The following is a 25,319-nucleotide window of genomic DNA, read 5'->3' on the forward strand; positions in this document are numbered from 1 at the left end:
ACAACAAAAAAATTTCCAAAATTGCGCGGATTTTAAGTACACATGCGGAAAATGTTATTTATGAACTATTGTGTGACATAACTCTGCTTTAAAGGCACAAAAATTAAAAGTTTGAAAATTTTGGCCAAATGTCTTTTTTTTTTTTTTTCATAAATAAATGCAAGTCATCCAATAAATTTTACCACTATCATGAAGTACAATATGTCACGAGAACATCTCTGAATCAGTAAGATTTGTTAAAGCGTTCTGTTATTACTACATAAAGTGATACTGGTCAGAATTGTAAAAATTGACCTGGTCATTAAGGGGTTAAAGTTCCTGTATAATAAAGTATTGTAATATATAATATACCGTATTTCGCGGACTATAAGACGCACCGGACCATAAGGCGCACCCCAAATTTGGGGTGAAAATTGCAGAAAAAAAGATTTTTTTATAAGATGGGGGTCCGTCTTATTGTCCGAATTTACAGTATCTTACCTGAGGGCTGGTGGCGGCAGAGGTGGGGTGATGCGGTACGGCGTGCATCTGAGCAGGGTCCCTTCCTGCTTAGGTGGGCGACGCCACGGCCTGGTGTCCATGGGAGGGTGGCAGCAGTGGTTACCGACAGAGGTGCTGGGATGAGGAGGTGCTGGGATGAGGAGGCGCAGTGAGAGATATGGCGTGAGAGGGGTCCCTTTCCCCGGTGAGGTGATGGAAGGATCTCGTGGGCACATGGACTGGAGATGATGGAGGTAGTGGTGTACATTGTGAAGCGAGTATTCCACAGGAGCTCATATGTCTGAGTCCTTGCCGCTTCCTGGCGCTCCTCAGCGCAATAATTATTTCAGAAGCCGGTAATAAGTGAGGAGCTCCGCTACCGAGACACAGCCGCCATGACCGGACACTGCGGGAAAAGCGCCTCTGTACTGCTGCGAGCCCTGCTGGAGGCGGAGAGCCGGCCGTGCCATGCGGTGCTGAGGAGCGCCGGGAAGCGGCAAGGACTCAGACATCTGATCTCCTGTGGAATACTCGCTTCACAATGTACACCACTACCTCCATCATCTCCAGTCCATGTGCCCACGAAATCCTTCCTGAACCTTGCTGCACCCATCCTGAGAAGCAAAAGGATGGAGTACGGTATACATAGTCCAAAGTCCCGGTGAGGTGATGCAGCAGCCCGGTAATGCAGCAGAGCCGGGTGAATCCTGTTGATATCGGTGGGCGCGGCCATCTTCCTGAGGCCGCGCGTTCGCAGATGGAGCTCTGCTGCCCGGGGCTTCAGGAAAATGGCCGCCGCGATCCCCATCTGCGCACGCGCGGCATCCCGCGGCCATTTTCCTGAAGCCCCGGGCAGCAGAGCTCCATCTGCGAACGCGCGGCCTCAGGAAGATGGCCGCGCCCACCGATATCAACAGGATTCACCCGGCTCTGCTGCATTACCGGGCTGCTGCATCACCTCACCGAGAAAAGGGACCCCGCTCACTGCGCCTCCTCATCTCCGCACCTCTGCCGCCGCACCGCACCCCCCATTTCCCCCCCTTTTTTGGGGGGGAAAAAGTGCGTCTTGTAGTCCGAAAAATACGGTACATTGTATATGATATGTTAGAAATGTATTGTGCCATATTTTTTTTTTTTTTTTTTATTACTGGGCATGCATATCATGTTTGAGGTTGTCTACTACAATATACAGTGGGTACAGAAAGTATTCAGACCCCTTTAAATTTTTCACTCTGTTTCATTGCAGCCATTTGGTAAATTCAAAAAAGTTATTTTTTTGCTCATTTATGTACACTCTGCACCCCATCTTAACTGAAAAAACAGGAATGTAGAAATTTTTGCAAATTTATTAAAAAAGAAAAACTGAAATATCACATGGTCATAAGTATTCAGACCCTTTGCTCAGACACTCATATTTAAGTCACATGCTGTCCATTTCCTTGTGATCCTCCTTGAGATGGTTCTACTCCTTCATTGGAGTCCAGCTGTGTTTAATTAAACTGATAGGACTTGATTTGGAAATGCACAGATATGTCTATATAAGACCTCACAGTGCATGTCAGACCAAATGAGAATCATGAGGTCAAGGAACTGGCCAAGGAGCTCAGACACAATTGTGGCAAGGCACAGAACTGGCCAAGGTTAAAGAAAATAGAATTATTCTTACCGTTAATTCGGTTTCTAGTAACCCACCACGACAGCACACCTGGAGGATGTTACCCCTTTCCTAATAGGGACAGGAAATGACAAAGAGGTTAAATAACCCCTCCCTCATCCTCCCCCTCAGTGTTATTATAAAGGACCACAGGAGAAGGAATGCTTCAAATTATATTTATTCTTTCCAGAACATATATTAAGCAAAGGGAGGGATTACTCCTGCTGTCGTGGTGGGTTACTAGAAACCGAATTAACGGTAAGAATAATTCTATTTTCTCTAGTAACCCCCCACGACAGCACACCTGGAGCAGTACCCAAAAGTAATTTTAGGGAGGGACTATAGCTCTAAGGACTTTTTCTCCGAAGGCCAAGTCGTCTTTTGACATCAGGTCTAGCCTGTAATGTTTGGAAAATGTATGGACCGAGGACCACGTGGCAGCTCTGCAAATTTGCTCAATGGAAGCACTGGCTTTCTCGGCCCAGGAGACAGCTGTTGCTCGGGTAGAATGAGCTGTGAATTTTCCTGGCGGTGGGAGCCCTTGGATCTGGTAAGCTTCCAGGATTGCTCTCTTGATCCAGTAGGCAATTGTAGATTTGGAAGTCTTCTTCCCCCTTATTCTGTCCATGAAGATGAATAAACAAATTTTGATCCTTTCTAATTTTGTCTGATACTTCAAGATAATAAAGTACCGCTCTCTGAACGTCCAAAGTATGGAACTGTTGTTCCTCCTCATTCTTTGGTTCCTGATAGAAGGAAGGGAGAATTATCTCCTGTGACTTGTGGAATTCAGACACGACCTTTGGGAGAAAGGATGGATCCAAACGCAGAATAAGTCTATCTTGTAGAATCTTCATGTAGGGTTCATTGATTGACAGGGCCTGTAGTTCACCTACTCTCCTGGCTGTAGTTATTGCTACCAGGAAGGTGGTTTTCCAGGCCAGTCTATCCATTCCTATTGATGACAAGGGTTCAAAAGGAGGAAGTGTAAGTCCTTTTAGGACTATATTGAGGTCCCATGACGGGACTATATTTATGGATCTTGGAGATATGCGGGATGCTGCCCTCATAAATCTTATCCATCTGTGTTCGGCTAAAGGCTGGTCAAAATACCAACTCAGGGCCGCCACCTGTACTTTGAGGGTGCTGGGTCTGAGACCTTTTTCTAGCCCATCTTGTTAAAAATTCAGGATCCTGGCTAGGTTCGGCCGATGTGGGTTAGGCCGATCAGGGGCACACCAAGTGATAAAAGTTTTCCATACTTTCTGATAGATGGAATTGGTTACCGTCTTTCGGCTCTTCTGTAGCGTTCTAATGACGCTTTTTGATAGTCCTCTGGTCCTCAGAATTGAGAATTCAGAAGCCAGGCATTCAGGTGTAATTTCTCGGGATCTGGGTGAAGTATTGGCCCCTGATAGAGAAGGTTCCTGACCGGGGGTAGTGCTATCGGTCCATCCACTCTTAGGCTGATGAGTGTCCCGAACCAGCTTCTTTTGGGCCAAAATGGAGCCACTAGGATTACCCTGATCTTTTCTGTCCTTATCTTTTGTAGGACCTTTGGTAGAATTGGTAACGGCGGAAAAGCATATGCCAGTGAGAATGTCCATGGTTGGGCCAATGCGTCCACACCTAGCCCCGGATTGGTTGGATCCAGTGAGAAAAATTGGTCCACTTTTGTGTTCTGACTGTTTGCGAATAAGTCCACTTCTGGCTGTCCCCACTTCCTGGCTAAAATTTGAAAAATTTCTGGGTCTAGACCCCATTCTCCTGGATGGATTCTTTCTCTGCTCAGGATGTCGGCCTGTATATTTATTTCCCCTTTTATGTGTAGGGCCGAAAGCGAGAGAACATGTTCTTCGGCCCAGGATAATATTCTGGTTGATATGGCCTTTAGATCCTCGTGTCTTGTACTTCCCTGATGGCGAAGGTGGGCAACTGTTGTCATGTTGTCCGAGTAGATCTTGATATGGGAGTTTTGGACAAGCGCTACTGCTGCTTTGAGAACTTCCTCCACCGCTTTTAGTTCTCTGAAGTTCGAGGATCGTTGGCGTATCTCGTCTGACCAGTTTCCTTGAAATATGTGCTGATCCACCGTAGCTCCCCAACCTCTCTCGCTGGCATCTACTGTTAGAGATTGCTGGATCCTGCGACCAGGAAACTCCTTGATTAAGTTCTCCTTTCGTAGCCACCACGTCAAAGAGGATTTTACATGTGGTGGTATTCTGATCTTTTTGTCCAGAGAATCTGGGGATCCGTCCCAATTTGACAGAATATGAGTCTGGAGAACTCTGGTGTGGGCTTGTTCCCATAACACCATCTGGATGCATGATGTCATGGACCCGAGAACTGACATGGCCCATCTTAGAGAGACTGACTTCTTGTCCCGCAACGTTCTTATTTTTGCTGTAAGCAAGGTCCGTTTCTGTTCTGGTAAGAAAGATGTTTGGCTGTGAGAGTCCAGTAGAACTCCTAAAAAGACCTTTGATGTTGATGGGGCCTTATCCGATTTTTTTTTTTTTTTTTTTTTTTGTGGTTCACTATCCAGCCTAGGGACGATAAGATCTGGACTGTCCTTTGAAGGTGTTCCTGTAGAATGGGAACTGAGGGAGCCACTATCAGCAGGTCGTTGAGGTATGGAATTATGCATATTTGTTGACCCCTGATGTAGGCCGCTACTTCGGACATGATCTTTGTGAAGATCCTCGGGGCTGAGGATAGACCGGACGGGAGGACATTGAATTGAAAATGGTCTATGTCCTTTCCCCTGGCGACTGCAAACCTTAGGAATTTCCGATATGTTGGATGGATTGGGACGTGGTAATATGCGTCCTGTAGATCTATAGTCGCCATGACGAAATCTTGTCCTATGAGGGGTACCGTGGATCTTACTGATTCCATCTTGAACCTTCTGTAGGCAACATATTGATTCAGAGGTTTTAGGTTGATTATCACTCGATGGGACCCATTTGGTTTCTTTATTAGAAATAGGTTTGAATAATGCCCTCTGTTCCTCTCGTTCTCTGGGACTGAGGAGATCACATTGTTGGCTAGGAGATCTTGTACTCCCGCCATCAATGTGGATTGTAGTTTTGGTGTTATGACCCCAATGGCAGAGGGTCTCAAAAGTACATACCAAGTGTGCAAACACAAAAAACCAGCTCATAGGGCAGTGGTAACTGGGCTGACCATATATCTAATCCTAGCACCACAAATAGCAGCAGCCGGGGAACGTGCCTACGTTGGTTCTAGACGTCTCGCGCCAGCCAGAGAACTAACTAACCCTAGAAGGGAAAAGATAGACCTTTCTTGCCTCCAGAGAAAAGACCCCAAAAGTTGGATACAAGCCCCCAACAAATAATAACGGTGAGGTAAGGAGAAAAGACAAACGTAAGAATGAACTAGATATTTAGCAAAGAGAGGCCCACTGACTAATAGCAGAATATAGTAAGATGACTTATATGGTCAGCAAAAACCCTATCAAAATTTCCACGCTGGATATTCAAGAACCCCCGAACCGTCTAACGGCCCGGGGGGAGAACACCAGCCCCCTAGAGCTTCCAGCAAAATCAGGAATCACATTTAGTACAAGCTGGACAAAAAATAAGAGCAAAGCAAATAACCAAAAAACAAGGAAGCAGGACTTAGCATAATTTTATAAGATCCAAGACCAGCAGACAGGAGCAAACAGAAAGGAACTGATTACAACGATGCCAGGCACAGGACTGAGAAACCAGGAAGTTTATATAGCAACACCCCTGGACTAACGACCCAGGTGGGTGCCAAACTGAGGAAAGACAATCCCAGAGTCATATCACTAGTGACCACAAGAGGGAGCCAAAAAAGTCTAATTCACAACAGTACCCCCCCCTTTAAGGAGGGGTCACCGAACCCTCACCAAGACCACCAGGGCGATCAGGATGAGCAGCGTGAAAGGCACGAACTAAATCGGCCGCATGCACATCAGAGGCAACCACCCAGGAATTATCCTCCTGACCATAGCCCTTCCACTTGACCAGATACTGAAGCCTCCACCTGGAGAGACGAGAATCCAAGATCTTCTCCACCACGTACTCCAACTCGCCCTCAACCAACACCGGAGCAGGAGGCTCAACAGAAGGAACCACAGGTACAACGTACCGCCGCAACAAAGACCTATGGAACACGTTGTGAATGGCAAACGACACCGGAAGATCCAAGCGAAAGGACACAGGATTAAGGATTTCCAATATCTTGTAAGGACCGATGAAGCGAGGCTTAAATTTAGGAGAGGAGACCTTCATAGGAACAAATCGAGAAGACAGCCATACCAAATCCCCAACACGAAGTCGGGGACCCACACCGTGGCGGCGGTTGGCAAAACGCTGAGCCTTCTCCTGTGACAACTTCAAGTTGTCCACCACATGATTCCAAATCTGCTGCAACCTATCCACCACGGAATCTACCCCAGGACAGTCAGAAGGCTCCACATGTCCCGAGGAAAAACGAGGATGGAAACCAGAGTTGCAAAAAAATGGCGAAACCAAAGTAGCGGAACTAGCCCGATTATTAAGGGCAAACTCAGCCAACGGCAAGAAGGTCACCCAATCATCCTGGTCCGCAGAAACAAAACACCTCAAATAAGCCTCCAGAGTCTGATTAGTTCGCTCCGTTTGTCCATTAGTCTGAGGATGAAAGGCAGACGAAAACGACAAATCAATGCCCATCTTGGCACAAAAGGATCGCCAGAACCTGGAAACAAACTGGGATCCTCTGTCAGACACAATATTCTCAGGAATGCCGTGTAAACGAACCACATTCTGAAAGAACAAAGGAACCAGATCGGAAGAGGAAGGCAGCTTAGGCAAAGATACCAAATGGACCATCTTGGAAAAGCGATCACATACCACCCAGATGACAGACATGCCCTGAGACAGCGGAAGATCTGAAATGAAATCCATGGAAATGTGTGTCCAAGGCCTCTTCGGGACAGGCAAGGGCAAGAGCAACCCGCTGGCACGAGAACAGCAAGGCTTAGCTCGAGCACAAGTCCCACAGGACTGCACAAATGACCGCACATCCCGTGACAAGGAAGGCCACCAAAAGGACCTAGCCACCAGATCTCTGGTGCCAAAAATTCCCGGATGCCCTGCCAACACCGAGGAATGAACCTCGGAAATGACTCTGCTGGTCCACTTATCAGGAACAAACAGTCTGTCAGGTGGACAAGAGTCAGGTCTACCAGCCTGAAATCTCTGCAACACACGTCGCAAATCCGGAGAAATGGCTGACAGGATAACTCCCTCTTTGAGAATACCAACTGGTTCTGCGACTCCAGGAGAGTCAGGCACAAAGCTCCTTGAAAGAGCATCAGCCTTCACATTCTTTGAACCTGGTAAATACGAGACCACAAAGTCAAAACGGGAGAAAAACAATGACCAACGGGCCTGTCTAGGATTCAGGCGTTTAGCAGACTCGAGATACATCAGATTTTTGTGATCAGTCAAGACCACCACACGATGCTTAGCACCCTCGAGCCAATGACGCCACTCCTCAAATGCCCACTTCATGGCCAACAACTCCCGATTGCCAACATCCTAATTCCGCTCAGCAGGCGAAAACTTCCTAGAGAAAAAAGCACATGGTCTCATTACAGAGCAACCAGGGCCTCTCTGCGACAAAACGGCCCCTGCCCCAATCTCAGAAGCATCCACTTCAACCTGAAAGGGAAGTGAGACATCAGGCTGGCACAAAACAGGCGCCGAAGTAAACCGGCGCTTCAACTCTTGAAAGGCTTCCACGGCCGCAGGAGCCCAATTAGCAACATCAGAACCTTTCTTGGTCATATCCGTCAAAGGTTTAACAACGCTAGAAAAATTAGCGATAAAACGACGGTAGAAGTTAGCAAAACCCAAGAACTTCTGAAGACTCTTAACTGACGTGGGTTGAGTCCAATCATGAATAGCTCGGACCTTGACTGGGTCCATCTCCACCGCAGAAGGGGAAAAAATAAAACCCAAAAAGGGAACCTTCTGTACTCCAAAGAGACACTTTGAGCCCTTGACAAACAAAGCATTCTCACGCAAAACCTGAAACACCATCCTGACCTGCTCCACATGTGAGTCCCAATCTTTAGAGAAAACCAGAATATCATCCAGATAAACAATCATAAATTTATCCAGATACTTCCGGAAAATATCATGCATAAAGGACTGAAACACTGAAGGAGCATTAGAGAGCCCGAAAGGCATCACCAAGTACTCAAAATGACCTTCGGGCGTATTAAATGCAGTTTTCCATTCATCTCCTTGCTTAATGCGCACAAGGTTGTACGCACCACGAAGATCTATCTTGGTGAACCACTTGGCACCTTTAATCCGGGCAAACAAGTCCGACAACAGAGGCAAAGGATACTGAAATTTAACAGTGATTTTATTCAGAAGCCGATAGTCAATACAAGGTCTCAAAGATCCGTCCTTCTTGGCCACAAAAAAGAATCCCGCACCAAGAGGGGAAGAGGATGGACGGATATGCCCCTTCTCCAGAGATTCCTTGATATACGAACGCATTGCGGTATGCTCAGGTACAGACAGATTAAATAATCTAACCTTAGGAAATTTACTACCTGGAATCAAATCTATAGCGCAGTCACAGTCCCTATGAGGAGGAAGAGCACTGGACCTGGACTCGCTGAATACATCCTGGTAATCAGACAAATACTCAGGAACTTCCGAAGGAGTAGAGGAAGCAATAGACACCGGCGGGGAATCACCATGAATTCCCTGACAGCCCCAACTTGACAGACATTGCCTTCCAATCCAAGACTGGATTATGGGTCTGTAACCATGGCAGACCCTTAACGACCAAATCATGCATTTTATGCAGAACAAGAAAACGAATCACCTCCCGATGTTCAGGAGTCATGCACATGGTTACCTGTGTCTAAAACTGCGGTTTATTTTCCGCCAATGGCGTAGCATCAATACCTCTAAGAGGGATAGGATTTACCAACGGCTCAAGAACAAAACCACAGCGCTTGGCAAACGACAGATCCATAAGACTCAGGGCAGCACCTGAATCCACAAACGCCATAACAGGGTAGGAGGACAATGAGCAAATTAAAGTCACAGACAAAATAAACTTAGGTTGCAAATTACCAATGGCGACAGGACTAACAACCCTAGTTAGGTGTTTAGAGCATGCTGATATAACATGTGTAGAATCACCACAGTAAAAACACAACCCATTCTGACGTCTGATTTTTCCGTTCATTTCTAGTCTGAATTCTACCACATTGCATTAAATCAGGTGTTTGTTCAGACAACACCACCAGAGGATTCGCGGCTTTGCGCTCCCGCAAACGCCGGTCAATTTGAATAGCCAGCGCCATGGAATCATTCAGACCTGTAGGAATGGAGAAATCCACCATCACATTCTTAATGGCTTCAGAAAGGCCATTTCTGAAATTTGCGGCCAGAGCACACTCATTCCACTGAGTAAGCACGGACCATTTCCGAAATTTTTGGCAATACACTTCAGCTTCATCCTGACCCTGAGAAATAGCCAGCAAGGCTTTTTCTGCCTGAATTTCAAGATTGGGTTCCTCATAAAGCAATCCGAGCGCCATAAAAAACGCATCAATATTTGCCACATAGCGCCGGATCTCCTGGCGCTAGCGAGAAGGCCCAATCCTGAGGGTCGCCCCGTAAGAAAGAGAACAATTTTTACTTGCTGAGCTGAGTCTCCAGATGAACGGGGTCTCAGAGATAGAAACAATTTACAATTATTCCTGAAATTCCTAAACTTAAATCGGTCTCCAGAGAACATTTCAGGAATAGGTATTTTAGGTTCAGACATTGGACTACTGGTAACAAAATCTTGTATGCCCTGCACACGAGCAGCAAGCTGATCCACACTTGCAATCAAAGTCTGGACATTCATGTCTGCAGCAAGCACAAGCCACTCAGAGGTAAAGGGGAGGAAAAAAGAGAGGAAAGAAAAAAAAACCTCAGACTTTCCTTTCTTGTAATCCCACTTCTGCAATGCATTAAACATTCAACCTTGGCCTGGCATACTGTTATGACCCCAATGGCAGAGGGTCTCAAAAGTACATACCAAGTCTGCAAACACAAAAAACCAGCTCATAGGGCAGTGGTAACTGGGCTGACCATATATCTAATCCTAGCACCACAAATAGCAGCAGCCGGGGAACGTGCCTACGTTGGTTCTAGACGTCTCGCGCCAGCCGGAGAACTAACTAACCCTAGAAGGGAAAAGATAGACCTTTCTTGCCTCCAGAGAAAAGACCCCAAAAGTTGGATACAAGCCCCCAACAAATAATAACGGTGAGGTAAGGAGAAAAGACAAACGTAAGAATGAACTAGATATTTAGCAAAGAGAGGCCCACTGACTAATAGCAGAATATAGTAAGATGACTTATATGGTCAGCAAAAACCCTATCAAAATTTCCACGCTGGATATTCAAGAACCCCCGAACCGTCTAACGGCCCGGGGGGAGAACACCAGCCCCCTAGAGCTTCCAGCAAAATCAGGAATCACATTTAGTACAAGCTGGACAAAAAATAAGAGCAAAGCAAATAACCAAAAAACAAGGAAGCAGGACTTAGCTTAATTTTGCAAGATCCAAGACCAGCAGACAGGAGCAAACAGAGAAAGGAACTGATTACAACGATGCCAGGCACAGGACTGAGAAACCAGGAAGTTTATATAGCAACACCCCTGGACTAATGACCCAGGTGGGTGCCAAACTGAGGAAAGACAATCCCAGAGTCATATCACTAGTGACCACAAGAGGGAGCCAAAAAAGTCTAATTCACAACATTTGGTGAGGGTAAAGATGTTTTTAACATCTTTTAAGGATATGATATCAACTCTATTTTTATTCCGTCTCTGACTGATGTTAAGGTCCATTGGTCTGAGCAGATTGTTTGCCAGTATGGGAGGAAGTTTGAGATACGACCCCCTACCATGGTGGCGTCATTGTTTTCTTTGATTTTGGGGTTGGGAAAGAAAGAGATTTCTATCTTTCCCTCCTTTTGGATAACTCCAACGCCCCGTCTTGCCCTTCCCTCTGTATTGAGGAATATGATCTTGTTGGGGGCGAAAGGGTCTCTTCCTAGGGTTTCTAGGTTCTGGCAAGGTCTTCTTTTTGTCTGAAGCCTTCTCCAGTAGATCATCGAGGGCGGGCCCAAACATATATTTTCCTTTAAAAGGAATAGAACACAGCCTCATTTTTGAAGTCATGTCCCCAGACCAAGATCTCAGCCAGAGTGCTCGTCTTACGGAATTTGACAACCCTGATGATCTTGCTGCCACCCTCACTGATTCAGCCGAGGCATCTGCTAGAAATCCAGTCGCCTTCTGGAAGATAGGTAGAGAGGCTAGAATATCCTCTCTGGGAGTGCCTGAAGACAGGTGCTCTTCTAGTTGTCCCAGCCAGCGATGCATTGATCTAGCCACACAGGTAGATACCGAATTAATGTTCAGTAAGGACGCTGACGTCTCCCATGATTTTCTTAGTAGGCCATCCATTTTACGTTCCAGAGGATCTTTCAACTGGGAAGCATCTTCAAATGGTAGCGTGGTCTTTTTAGCTACCCTAGCGATCTGGATGACCATCTTTGGAATCTCCGACCAGCATGAAGCAGTGTCGTCATCTACCGGAAACCGATCCTTAATCTCTGCTGGGGTGGTCAGCCTCTTTTCTGGAGTCTCCCATTCCTCTAGAACTAAATCCCGAATATTTTTGTGAATGGGAAATACTTGTTTTTTCTTAGAACGGAGACCCCCGAACATTTCTTCTTGTACTGAGTGAGCCTTTTTTTCCTCTTCAATCTCCATAGTCTTCCTCACTGCTGTGAGGAGTTCCTCTCTGTCACTGGAGGAGAAGTAATATCTCTCCTGCTGAGAAGCCTCTGAGTCCAAGGATATTTCACCTTCCTCTGGAGGTTCATCCGACATCTCCCCTTGAGATTCCTCCTGCCCTTCATCCTCTGGATTAAGCTTTCTTTTCTTAGCTTCCGGAGGCGCACTGGGGGAGGGTGTTGGTTGGGAAAGTGTGGCCAGAGAGCTTCTGATCTCTTGCTGGATCAAGCCTTTAATCTCTTCCATGAGAGATGGCTGCTCTTCCCTAATAATCTTCTCTGTGCATTCTTTGCACAGTGTCTTTTTGTATGAAGAGGACAGCTTCTTTACACAAACTGCACATTTGCGCGTAGGTTTGGATTTGCTTCCTGATGCAGGTTCCTTTTCCCCTTCTGAAATAAAGGGGAGAAGGAATCATAAGATTTCAACCTGCATCAGGGAGTGGACACCCTGGGCCAGATTACTTACTGGGGCTGGGATGGTGCTGGGATCTGCAAGAGCAGAGCGCGAGGCGGACGACATCTCCATGATTTTTCACCACACAGTGGTCCTACCTGAGCTGTCTTCCTGTCCGGGGCTCTTAAATAGGCGACCGGACACAGCACCTGTCCTCCTGGTGAGAGGACCTCCTCCTCCAATGTCCGGATGTGGGGGGAGGCCGCCGACATCCACGCCATCTATCATGCGTTCCAGCGCTGGAACGCAAAAGGATCTTCCTGAATACTGAAGCCGGCCGGCATCTGACGTCACATCCTGCCGCCGGCTTCAGACCGGAAGTCCTCATCGCGCACACACGCCGGAGGAGGAGAGAAGCTGGAGAGCGCTGAGCGGTCTGCAGCCGAAATTTGCCGCCCAGACCTTGCCCAGAGGTGTGGACTGGTGGCGGATGTCCCGAGTCCAGATGAGACGGGAGCAGCGAACGGGGAAGAGAGGTAACTGCTCCCCAGCTGCCCGGCGTCTTTTTAGGATCTTTCCCCCTAGTGACCGCTGCCGGCACAGTACACCTGGGATGACCTCTTCATCCCTAGTAGGGACAGGAAGAAGCACTGAGGGAGTTATTTAACCTCTTTGTCATTTCCTGTCCCTATTAGGAAAGGGGTAACATCCTCCAGGTGTGCTGTCGTGGGGGGGGTTACTAGAGAAAAGAATTTCTGCAGTATTCAAGGTTCTTAAGAGCATAAATATTTGGGTTTTGTAATAAATCCAATTAAAGATCTTGGAGATAATATATACCCCCTCGAGGATATGATGGAAAAAAAGTGTTTGGGATATAGTCTCGACTTCCCTATCTGTAGCAGGCTGAATTGGACTAATCGAAATGATTATCCTTCCAAAGTGTTTATATATGTTGGAACACACACCAATTAAGGTCCCTAAAGGTTTCTTTAAGAAAATACATAGCTTAATGGCAGCATTTATATGGGGCTCCTCCCAGATCTAAAGTAAATATTGGTTCCTTACAAAGGCCTAAAGGTACCTTCACACTGAGCAACTTTACAACGAGAACGACAACGATCCGTGACGTTGCAGCGTCCTGGTTAGCGATCTCGTTGTGTTTGACACGCAGCAGCGATCTGGATCCTGCTGTGATATCGCTGGTCGGAGCTAGAAGTCCAGAACTTTATTTGATCGTCAAGTCGGCGTGTATCGTCGTGTTTGACAGCAAAAGCAACTGTCAGCAATGTATTACATGGAGCTAACGACCTGTGAGAACGATAAGTGAGTCACCGTTACGTCACAGGATCGCTCCTGCATCGTTCTGGAGCTGCTGTTTGACGTTTCTACAGCGACCTAAACAGCGACACTGCAGCGATCGGCTCGTTGTCTATATCGCTGCAGCGTCGCTGAGTGTGACGGTACCTTTAGAGAGAAGGTGGATATGCGGAACCTGATCTTTTCCTATATTATCTAGCTGGCCAACTACAATACTTAAAACATTGGTTAGTCCAAGATAAAATCAGCAACGCAGAGGCTCATCTTATTCATTTTCTGGGGGGGGGTACACACCATGGGCAGTGTTGGAGGGCTCATACAGACCACCTCAGGGCCTGCTGTTTGCACATAGTCTAGCAATACAGGTTTGGTGGGGAAGTAAGCGTATTTTAAAGTTTTCTGACCAGGTTGGAGAAACTTAGATATGGGACAATCCTGAATTTTTACATCTCCAGAATTTGCAAGACCCAGGACCTGGAGATAATACGGTATAACAATGCTCAATCAGATCTTTGAAAATCAAATTTTATTATCATTTGAACAATTTCATATAAAATTTGGAATCCCTCATAGGGATTTTTATAGATACCTACAGCTGAGACATGCTATAACGTATCAATTCCCACTTCCTAGAATACGAATATCTAGATATCCACTAATAGGAATATTGTCAACCCAGGCACCTACTGATGTGATTTCCTCTCTGTATACCCTTTTATTAAATTCCAAGATTGCCTCTGCTCAGTTGGCCGTGGAAGGGAAATGGATGTACTGATGACCAGTGGAATGAAGCGCATACGATGGTGTCTCCAGCAGCAAATAATACATTTATTCAATTATATGTACTCTACCAATCTTCTTTGACCCCGAGTAGATTACACAAATTCGGCAGAAGAATAAATGATGAATGTCATAGATGTGGGGAGGAGGGTGCGGATTTTTGGCATCTCATTTGGGATTGTAGTCTCATAAGATATTGGAAGGATGTGATTTTTACATTGGAAAGGATACTTGGGATACCTGTTGAATGTAGTCCGGAGTTGGGTGTGGTGGATGAAGAAATGTGGAATCATTATGATAGAATATTTCTCAGAGAGGCTCTATTCATGGCTAGGAAAGCGATTGCACTCAGATGGATGGGGGGAAAGTCAATCAGTGGGAAAAAATTAGTAAATGGTATAATTCCATATGAGAAAATACTATATAGGAACAAAGGTTGTCCCCAAAAATGTCATAAAATATGGGAAAGATGGTGCGATTCACCCTTGACACACCTGGCCCCTGATGCTGTGATTTCTCTATCGCCTCTCATTGGGGGACACAGGAACTGTGGGTGTATGCTGCTGCCACTAGGAGGCTGACACTATGCACAAAAAAAGTTAGCTCTTCCTCTGCAGTGTACACCCCACTGACTGGCATGATGAACCTCATTTTAGCTTGGTGTCAGTAGGAGGTGGACACGGGTTTTCATTAGACCCTTATCTACCTCCAATGTGCGTCGTTTTCTTACAGGTTTTCCGGAGGGATACAGGGTGAACAGTCACACCTGTAATCCCACAATATGGACTGAGTACGGCGTGTACTGCCACCCCGTATCCTCATAGATCCGACAGCAGGACCAAGGTCCTAGCACACAAGCGTGCTTAGAAGTTCGGTCCTAGCTCCGTCCCCCACTCGCCCACCAGAGCCTGTCGGAGGTGACAAGGACGTCCATCACCATCCCTGGACGTCTGATACCTTCCCCAGTATGAGGTTAGTAATTGACGGCGTGGGATGTTTAGGTGAGTATCCCACTCTCCCCTTCCCTCACGTACCTCTGGGTCCCTCCTCAAGTAGGGGGGGAGGTCCCTAGGGTTTCCATTAATATTGTTTTCAACGGGCGGGGAAATATGGGGTGAGAGTCATCGCTCCATTCGGGCCTTTGTGGGCGTCCACATTGCTTCCCCTCTGGCGGCCTCATTGTTACAGGTGGCCGCACTGTTCCAGGCAGCCGCACTGCCTTTCTTGCGGCCGCACCTTGCTCTGAGCGGCGCGGCAGCCCTACAGGTAGCCTCGCTGTTTTTGCTGTGGCCGCATCTTTCTCTATCTGCGCGGCGGCCTTGCTGGCAGCCGAGTCGTTTTAACCGGCGCCCGCACCTTTCTGCTACCGCGGCCCTCTCCGGCGGTCCCGGGTCCTACTTCCGGCGACGCGACTCTGCCCACTTCCTGTTTCCTCGGGCCATCACTCCCTGCCCACTGGCGCCATCTTGGTGCTCCCGCCCCACGTGGCTAGCTCCGCCCCCTTCTTCCACTGGCACTGCTGAGTTGCATTTCAGCGCCACTCTCGCCTCTCGCCCTTTTCAGCGCACAGTCGGGCGTCCTTCTGCCCTCCGGATTACATCTTGACTGGATCGCAGCAGGAATCTTCCCTGGGGAATCATCTACAAGCTGGGCAGCTTCTTCCGTCTGGAACCGCCTCATCTGCCGTGAGTAGCTCTGCTCTGCAGACTGACACTCTCCTCTGCCCTCCTGTCCCCCAACCTTCTGGCATTACTCAGGATTAGACATGGTGAACGAACCCCTAAGGGAGGTCGCTCTCGCCCTCCTACTTCTTCCTCTGCCTTAGTCAAACACTTTGCATGTTCGTCTTGTAACTGCAAACTTCCCTCAGGTCAGTCCTCTCCTCTGTCAGGCCTGCAGCAACCCCATTATGCCCACCGCCCAGGTTCCCCCTATTGCTCCGCTTGAGAGCGAAGCCTCCACCCCAGGCTGGGTTTCCTCGTTGCCACAATCGGTAGTGGATCTAACACAGGTGTCCCAGACCCTTGTGTCCGTACTTGATAGGTTGCCCCTGCAGACCCCCGCAGTAGCCAGTGGGTCGCAGGAGCCTCCCATTATAGGCCGCAAACGATCCAGACAGGAACGCCGGTCTGAGTCCTCTTCTCCTTCCATCTCGCCACACGGTCCTTCTCTGCGGTCGGCTTCCCCCCGGTCCTCCTCACCTGAGTCAGGCGAAGCTCTCTCTGATGCGCCTTCGGAGGATAATTTGGAGCTGGATTCGAACCAAATCGCTACCATGATGGATATGGTTCAGAGTCTCATTGGAACAATTAACCAGACCTGTGGCATCAAAGATCCCTCTACGGAACCCGCAGATCAGGCGGTTTCGTTTAGACGGTCAAAAGCACCTTCCAAGGTTTTCGCTCCTCATCCTGAGTTCGATCAGCTAATGACAAGAGAAAGGGAGAACCTGACCAGACGTTTTCAAAGAGGAAAGCGTCTTATATCCTTTTTCCCTGGATCTCATCGACAACTGGACTTCTCCCTCGGTGGATCCGCCAGTTTCTAGACTTTCCACCAACACAGTCCTCCTGCTGTCTGGCGGACCGTCTCTGAAAGATTCCAACGATAAATTCATAGAGTCCTTTGCAAAGTCGGCCATCGAAGCAGCCGCATCTGCCCTATGCCCGGCATTTGCTTCCACCTGGGTTTCGAAGTCTATATCCGAATGGGCCAAACAACTCCGTCAGGGCATTCTGGCCGGAGCTCCTCCAGAACAGCTGGTGGAACTTGCCACCCAGATTTCTCACGCTGGGGAATACTTGGTCTCTGCTTCCCTGGGCGCCGCGTCTTGTGCCGCTCAGGCGTCTAGTAATGTTGTTGCCATCCGTCATACCATTTGGCTCAAGGCCTGGCAGGCGGATTTGTCATCAAAGAAGTCCCTTACCAGTCTGCCTTTTCAGGGATCTTGTCTCTTCGGTTCCAGGCTGGACCAAATTATTAAGGATTCTACCGGGGGCACAAGCTCCCTTCTTCCCCAGTCCAAACCTCGCCGGCCTCCTAGACGGCAATTTCGGTCTTTTCGTCACTTCGCAGCGTCAAACTCCTTTTCCCAACAGCAGCAGAGGCCGCAGGCTCGTCAAGAGAAGAAGACTGTATCCTTTCGACCCGCTCCTTCCTGGCGTTCCCGCTACTCCCAAGGTAGATCTTCCTGGTCTAGGACTGAAAGATCCACCTCGGCATGACTCTCGGCAAGGCCCCAGCGCACTTCCCAAGCTGGGCGGCCATCTCCTCTTCTTCAGGGACGTCTGGATCACCTCAGTGGAGGACGCATGGGTCAGGGAAGTGGTATCCTCAGGATACAAAACAGAGTTCATTTCTCGGCCCCGGGATCGCTTCTTCGAATCCCGCCCTCCAAGAGACCCCGCTCTAGTTCTGGGTTTCTTTGCAGCCATCGCTTCTCTCCTTAAATCCGGGGTAATCGTTCCAGAAAAAGAGCAGTTCGCAGGGTTCTATTCTAATCTTTTCGTGGTACCGAAAAAAGACGGCAAGGTTCGTCCCATTCTGGATCTGAAATTGCTGAACAAGAGGGTTCGCCTGAGACATTTCAGAATGGAATCCCTTCGTCCAGTAATTGCTTCCATGGAGGCTCCGGAATTCCTGTGCTCCATAGACATCCAGGACGCCTACCTCCATGTCCCGATCTTCCTGGGACATCACAGATTCCTGCGTTTTGCAGTATATGAGGAGCATTTTCAGTTTGTCGCCCTGCCATTCGATCTCGCAACCGCCCCAAGGGTTTTCACGAAGATCATGGCAGCGCTGATAGCCATCTTGAGGGTCAGAGGCCTGGTTTTATTTCCATACCTCGACGACATCCTCATCAAGGCTCCGTCTTTTTCTCAGGCTCACGAAAGTCTGTCCATCGTCCTCGACACCCTAGCCCGTTTCGGGTGGCTTGTCAACCGGAAGAAGTCCTGCCTTATTCCTTCTCAGCGCCTCGTTTTTCTGGGCATGCTCTTCGATACTCGTCAGACCAGAGTCTTACTTCCCGAAGACAAGATATCCATCCTTCTTCGGGACGTCTGCTTGCTCCAGGGTCCTCGGTTTCCCTCTTTCCGATTGGCCATGAAGGTTCTGGGGAGGATGGTAGCAACATTGGAAGCTATTCCCTTCGCCCAATTCCACTCACGACCTCTTCAGCAGGCCATCCTGTCACAGTGGGACAGGTCTGTCTTCTCCCTGGATCGTCCGATCCGACTTTCTCCCCGGGTCAAGCGGTCCCTCAACTGGTGGCTGGCGTCACCTCTAACCTCCCAGGGCAGGTCCTTCCTTCCAGTTCACTGGCAGGTGATGACGACTGATGCCAGCCTGCTTCGGCTGGGGTGCTGTGTTTCGCCACCTGACTGTTCAGGGTCGTTGGTCGGCGCAGGAGTCAACTCTGCCGATCAATGTCCTCGAGATTCGGGCCATCTTTCTGTCCCTTCGTCACTGGGAAAGGATTCTCAGGGGTCTACCAATCCGAATCCAGACGGACAATGCCACGGCGGTGGCATATGTCAACCATCGGGGGAGGACTCAGAGCTCCTTGGCCCTGGCCGAGGTATCCAATATCCTCCTCTGGGCAGAGGCAACGGTCCCGGTGATATCCGCGGTGCATATCCCCGCGTGGACAATTGGGCCGCCGACTTGCTCAGCCGCGAGGGCCTCGCGTCTGGGGACTGGTCCTTGCATCGGGAGGTCTTCCATCAGATTTGTCTTCGATGGGGGACTCCGGACGTGGACCTCACGGCGTCCCGAATGAACAGGAAGGTTCCTCGGTTCGTCTCCACGTCTCGCGACCCTCTCGCAGTGAGCATCAACGCTCTGGCCATCCCTTGGTCGCAGTTCGTGTGCCCCTATCTGTTTCCACCCCTTCCCTTGCTCCCCAAGCTGTTGAAAAAGATCAAGGCGGAAGGGGTGCCGGTCATTCTGATCGCTCCGGATTGGCCCAGGAGATCTTAGTTTGTGGCCATCGTCAATCTTCTCGCGGACGCCCCCTGGCGCCTTCCAGACAGACCCGATCTGCTGTCCCAGAGTCCGATCTGCCACCCGAATTCTCGGTCGCTCAGTTTGATGGCGTGGCTGTTGAGACCGCAGTTCTAAGAGCGTCCGGCCTTTCAGATCTGGTGATTCATACTATGATCCAGGCTAGGAAGCCTTCGTCTTCCAGGATCTACTATCGTACCTGGAAGGCTTACTTCTGTTGGTGCAAGTCCAACCACGTTTCACCCATGTCCTTCTCCCTGCCTTCCATTCTGGCCTTCCTTCAGGCAGGGCTGGATTCGGGCCTTGCTCTTAGTTCCCTAAAGGGCCAGGTTTCTGCGCTCTCCATCCTTTTTCAGAAGACGTTAGATTCGCGGCCACAGGTTAAGACCTTCCTTCAAGGAGTAGCCCACCCTGTCCCTCCTTACAGGGCCTCTGTGGATTCATGGGATTTAAATCTTGTGCTGGACGTTTTGAGGGGTTCCCCCTTTGAGCCTCTCAGAACCGACAGGGAAACCTCCCTATCTTGGAAGGTGGCCTTTCTTGTGGCCATCACTTCAATCCGCCGCGTTTCCGAGTTGGCGGCCCTTTCTTGCCGATCTCCGTTCTTGGTTATTCACCAAGACAAGGTGATCCTCAGGTTCCTTCCTTCCTTCCTTCCTTCCTTCCTTCCTTCCTTCCTTCCTTCCTTCCTTCCTTCCTTCCTTCCTTCCTTCCTTCCTTCCTTCCTTCCTTCCTTCCTTCCTTCCTTCCTTCCTTCCTTCCTTCTCGTTCTACCTTCCTTTTGTCCAGCTCCGACTCATCCTCTGGAGCGATCGTTGAACAAGCTGGACCTTGTCAGGGCAGTGAGGATCTACCTGGCTAGAATGGCTGCTTTCCGGAAGACTAATTGTCTTCGTCATTCCTGATGGCACGCGTAGAGGCCTGCCTGCTTCCAAGGCGACTATTGCTCACTGGATCAGAACAGCAATTTTGGAGGCTTACTGGGTCAAGAACAGAGTGCCCCCTCCCGGGATTAAGGCTCACTCTACCTGGGCGGTGCACCACAGGGCTTCCGCCCTACAGCTTTGCAAAGCGGCAACCTGGTTTTCCATCCACACGTTCGCCAAATTTTACAAGGTCCATACCTATGCTTCGGCGGACGCCAGCCTAGGCAGAAAGATCTTGCAGGCGGCAGTGGTGAGTCCTCTGACCTGATGGAAGTCTGTTTTTCCCACCCCAGGGACTGCTTTGGGACGTCCCATGGTTCCTGTGTCCCCCAATGAGAGGCGATAGAGAAAACAGGATTTTTGGTTGCTTACCGTAAAATCTGTTTCTCAGAGCCTTCATTGGGGGACACAGCACCCTCCCATGTTATTCAGTTTCTGTTGTTCTGTGTTCTATGACTGTTTCTCACGTTTACAGTTCTCATGTTTGTGGTTATGGTTCAACCTTATTGTTTGTCTCCTCCTGCTTTCTCACTAACCTGAGGTTAATGCCAGTCAGTGGGGTGTACACTGCAGAGGAGGAGTTAACTTTTTTTTTTTGTGTGCATAGTGTCAGCCTCCTAGTGGCAGCAGCATACACCCATGGTTCCTGTGTCCCCCCCAATGAAGGCTCCGAGAAACAGATTTTACGGTAAGCAACTAAAAATCCTGCTTTCCTCAACTGCGAGAGATGACCACTAAGACTTTTCTTTTTCAGTGTATGAATGGGACGCTCTATGTGGACTTAGGAATATTTACTTATTATTACCTGAACTGTTACATACCCTAAACCTTGATAAAGAACTTTCTGCTTGATGGTGCAATGCTGCTGAGAATACATTATGTTTAATGTTTTATTGTTCTCATTTTACTTGTTTGTTTTGTCATTGAAAGTCTATCTCTGACATTGTGGAAGGTGATTTTCTAGACTACTTTTGATCTTGCAATGCAATGTCATATGTCTGCTTTATTATATTGTAGAATCTTTCAATAAAGAGTAAAAAAAAAACAAAAAAGGTTCTTAAGAGCACAGTGGCCTCCATATTTCTTAAATGGAGGAAGTTTGGGACCACCAGAAGTCTTCCTAGACCTGGCTGTCCAGCCAAACTAAGCAATTGTGGGAGAAGAGAGTTGGTGAGAGGTAAAGAACCCCAACATCGCTGTGGCTGAGCTCCAGAGATGCAGTAGGGAGATGGGAGAAAGTTCCACAAAGTCTACTATCACTGCAGCCCTCCACCAGTTGGGCCTTTATGGCAGAGTGGCACGATAGAAGCCTCTCCTCAGTGCAAGACCTGTGAAAGCCCACATATAGTTGGCTAAAAAACACATGAAGGACTCCCAAACGATGAGAAATAAGATTCTCTCGTCTGACGAGAAGAAGAAAGACCTTTTTGTTGATAATTCTAAGCGGTATGTGTGGAGAAAACCAGGCACTGCTCATGACGTGCCCAATACAATCCCAACAGTGAAACATGGTGATGGCAGCATCATGCTATGGGGGTGTTTTTCAGCTGCAGGGACAGGACAACTGGTTGCAATTGAAGGAAACATGAATGCGGCCAAGTACAGAGAGATCCTGGATTAAAACCTCTTCCAGAGTGCTCTGGACCTTAGACTTGGCGGAAGGTTCACCTTCCAACAAGACAATGACCCTAAGCACTTGGCTAAAATAACAAAGGAGTGGCTTCAGAACAACTCTGTGACCATTCTTGACTGGCCCAGCCAGAGCCCTGACCTAAACCCAATTGAGCATCTCTGGAGAGACATGAAAAATGGCTGTCCACCAACATTCACCATCCATCCTGACGGAACTGGAGAGGATCTGCAAGGAAGAATGGCAGAGGATCCCCAAATCCAGGTGTGAAAAACTTGTTGCTTCTTTCCCAAGAAGACTCTTGGCTGTACTAACTCAAAAGGGGATGCTTCTACTTAATTCTGAGCAAAGGGTCTGAATACTTATGACCATGTGATTTCAGGTTGTTTTTTTGTTTCAGTCAAGATGGGGTGCAGAGTGTACATTAATGAGAAAAAAATTGACTTATTTGATTTTTCCAAATGGCTGCAATGAAACAGTGAAAAATTTTAAAGCGGTATGAATACTTTCCGTGCCCACTGTATAATGCCCCCATCGATTTTAAACTTTATAAATAAGTATTTTTGTAAATACCTTTTGCCATATGTGTCTGTGAGAGGTGCTATCGCTGACCGCTCGGTCCGCATCACGTGACCCCGTTCGCATCCACTGCTTGTCACATCAACTTCTGAATTTCCTTGATTTACCCAGGCATGACCCAGTTGCACGCACCACCCTGATTTCCTGGGCTGTGAGCGATCGGGGTGGTGTGTGCAACTGGGTCATGCCTGGGTAAATCAAGGAAATTTGGAAGTTGACTAGACATCAGTGGCGAATCCCAATCGCGTCACCTATGCTGATTGGTCAACGATAGCGCCACTCAGATAAACATATGGCAACAAGAGATACTTCTTTACAAGGTTTAAATCGATGGGGGCATTGTAGTGGACTATCTTTTTAAATATTTGTTTTATTTTCCATTTAGAACAATCCCTATTGCGGAGAGAATTTTCACTAGTTCCACCTCCTTGGTCCTGAAGCGGGCAGCATGGTACCCTAGTGAGACTCAAAATCCACATCTGATTCTGCTAACATCTGATAATACAATAAGGTAAAGTCAGATCAGATCCCTTTTTCGCTTACTGTTCTGATCTACTGTTTTGGTGTAAAGATACGGTTTCGTTTCACACGCCCAAAAAATTAAATTAACAGTTAACTAAAAGAAACCTTAATTGGATGAAGAGCAGAAAAGGAATGGGAGCGTCGGCTTGCTGACAAAAGGTGTCCACCGACTTGGATAATTCCCATGCGTGGACTTGTTATAGCGGCACTTGGAAACAATCTTGGGGATTGGGGAGGAATCTGTGATCAGCTGGTCAAGTCATAGGCTAAAAACTTGCATCTTTATTATTGTGAAATTTTTTTTTTTTCTTATTATGAAAAATCTATCGTGTCTCTGATCAGACACCAGGAATATATATTAGCAAACCTATGCTTCTTTGTTTTTGTATGATCGAAAAAGTGCAATGTCCCCGAATTGATTAAATCCTGTATCAATGTTCTTACATGGCCACCCACATTGCATGACTAGAAAATGTAAAATCTTAAACAAAATAAAAAAACAAATCTACTTTTAGTAGGTTTTCTTAGGGCTGTAATGTGATTGTCGTCCCAGCTGGTATATGTGGTGATTGATCCCTTCATAAGTAAACTGTGAGTAAAGAGTAATGCTGAAACGCGTTGGTTTACTAGTATTTCTGTATATGTGAAGACATTGTATTATAAAATGTTAATCCGATAGTTGCAGTTTTTTTTTTTTTTTATTCTACAATCTTCCCAGCTGGGCATTGGACTTCTCTTTATCGCTTCATTGGGGGACACCGGTAACAATGTTGGGTGTATGCTGCTGTTGCTAGGAGGCTGACACTATATGCAAAAAAAAGGAAAATAGCTCCTCCTCCACAGTATACACCCACCGACAGGCACAAAGTACCTCAGTTTGTGCTTAGTATCTGTAGGAGGCGGACCTGGATCTGTTCCCAGATCCGCAGCTAATCCTTTTTTCCTTATAGGTATTGTTGTGTTTTATTAAAATTTTCCATTTGCCTTTCAGATACAGCTTCAGGGAAACAGGGTGTAATTTCTCACCCTGCCTTCCCATATTATGCGGCTGAGCGAGCAGTGTGGTGTCACCCACATTGCAACTCTCAGGCAGGACACTATCCCCTGTCACCTTCACAGGTGATCCAGGGCTGATTCCGGTGGCTAGTCCTTGCCATTTCCCTCATAATTACATGTCCTCCGTTAATTTAGCCCCCCGGTGTTGGGGCCTTCTCCCGGGATCTGTGTAGTCACGGCCCCTTACCGGGCCCCAGCCAATAAGGGGTCGCCTCCTGCATACCCACGCCATCTCCTGGCCTAATGAGTGTTTTTCTCTCACTCTCTCCCGAGAAACGCCCCCCCCCCCCCCCCCCCCCCCGCAGGGGGACATAATGTGTCTCTGTCTGCAGGTCGAGTGAAGATTCAAAACCATATGAAGAATCGTGCAGCCACCATCGCCTTCCAAAGGGCACAACAGGCGTCCATCATTAACCTACTGGTTCAGGGGACACTGCAGCCTGAACAATGACAGCCGTCTCTTTCATCAGGTAGGACCAGCTTAGACTGGTTATTTTCTCTTTTCACAAGTGCTTAGCTCTCCTCAGATGTAGCCCTAGTCTATTACTTATGCGCAATCTCAGGGAGGCCCATTCCTGTCCCTTCAATCCGCAATGCTTGTGCCATCCGTAAAAGAGCAGTGGCATTTAGAGAATCCCTCTAACGCCCGGGATGAGAGCACTCCTCCTCCATGTTTGTCTTCTGCCACCAGTGCTACGAACACCTCACTGTATTTCGCACGCACCTGACCGCGACCTTCACAGGTACAAAGCAAAGAACCGGCTGGTCCCTCTACTTTCTCCTGGACGCATTCCTTATCCCATGCTCCTCCTCGGAGGTGGTTTTTGGGTCGGATATGGATTCCCAGTCTTAGTCCGATACGGACCAGACCTGAAAGTTGCAAGATATGCTCAATAACCTCATCTTGGCAAATTACCAAATTCCTGAACCTACGGGAGCACGAGGCACCTGTTCAGGAGCACTCCGCTACTCTCAAATGGGTAAAAATGTCTTCCCCGGAGTTTTCCCTGATCACAGGGAACTTGTCAAGACTATGTCTAAACATTGGGAACACCCAGAAAAGCGCTTCCCAAGTAGGAAGAAGCTACACATCCTCTACCCCCTTAGCCCA

At 48.0% G+C, this 25,319-nt stretch overlaps 1 protein-coding gene across 1 annotated transcript in view; it reads left to right on the top strand.

The window, feature by feature from the left end:
• Nucleotides 1-25,319, top strand: part of NUP88 (nucleoporin 88) — a 101,472-nt gene that overhangs the window by 12,374 nt on the left and 63,779 nt on the right. The window contains exon 3 of the mRNA XM_077296505.1: nt 23,016-23,141. Within this exon, the coding sequence (XP_077152620.1) occupies nt 23,016-23,141 (126 nt within the window). The remainder of the gene's footprint in view (nt 1-23,015; nt 23,142-25,319) is intronic.

The sequence above is a fragment of the Ranitomeya variabilis genome, chromosome 3, assembly GCF_051348905.1.
Source record: "Ranitomeya variabilis isolate aRanVar5 chromosome 3, aRanVar5.hap1, whole genome shotgun sequence".
Taxonomy (NCBI): Eukaryota; Metazoa; Chordata; class Amphibia; order Anura; family Dendrobatidae; genus Ranitomeya; species Ranitomeya variabilis.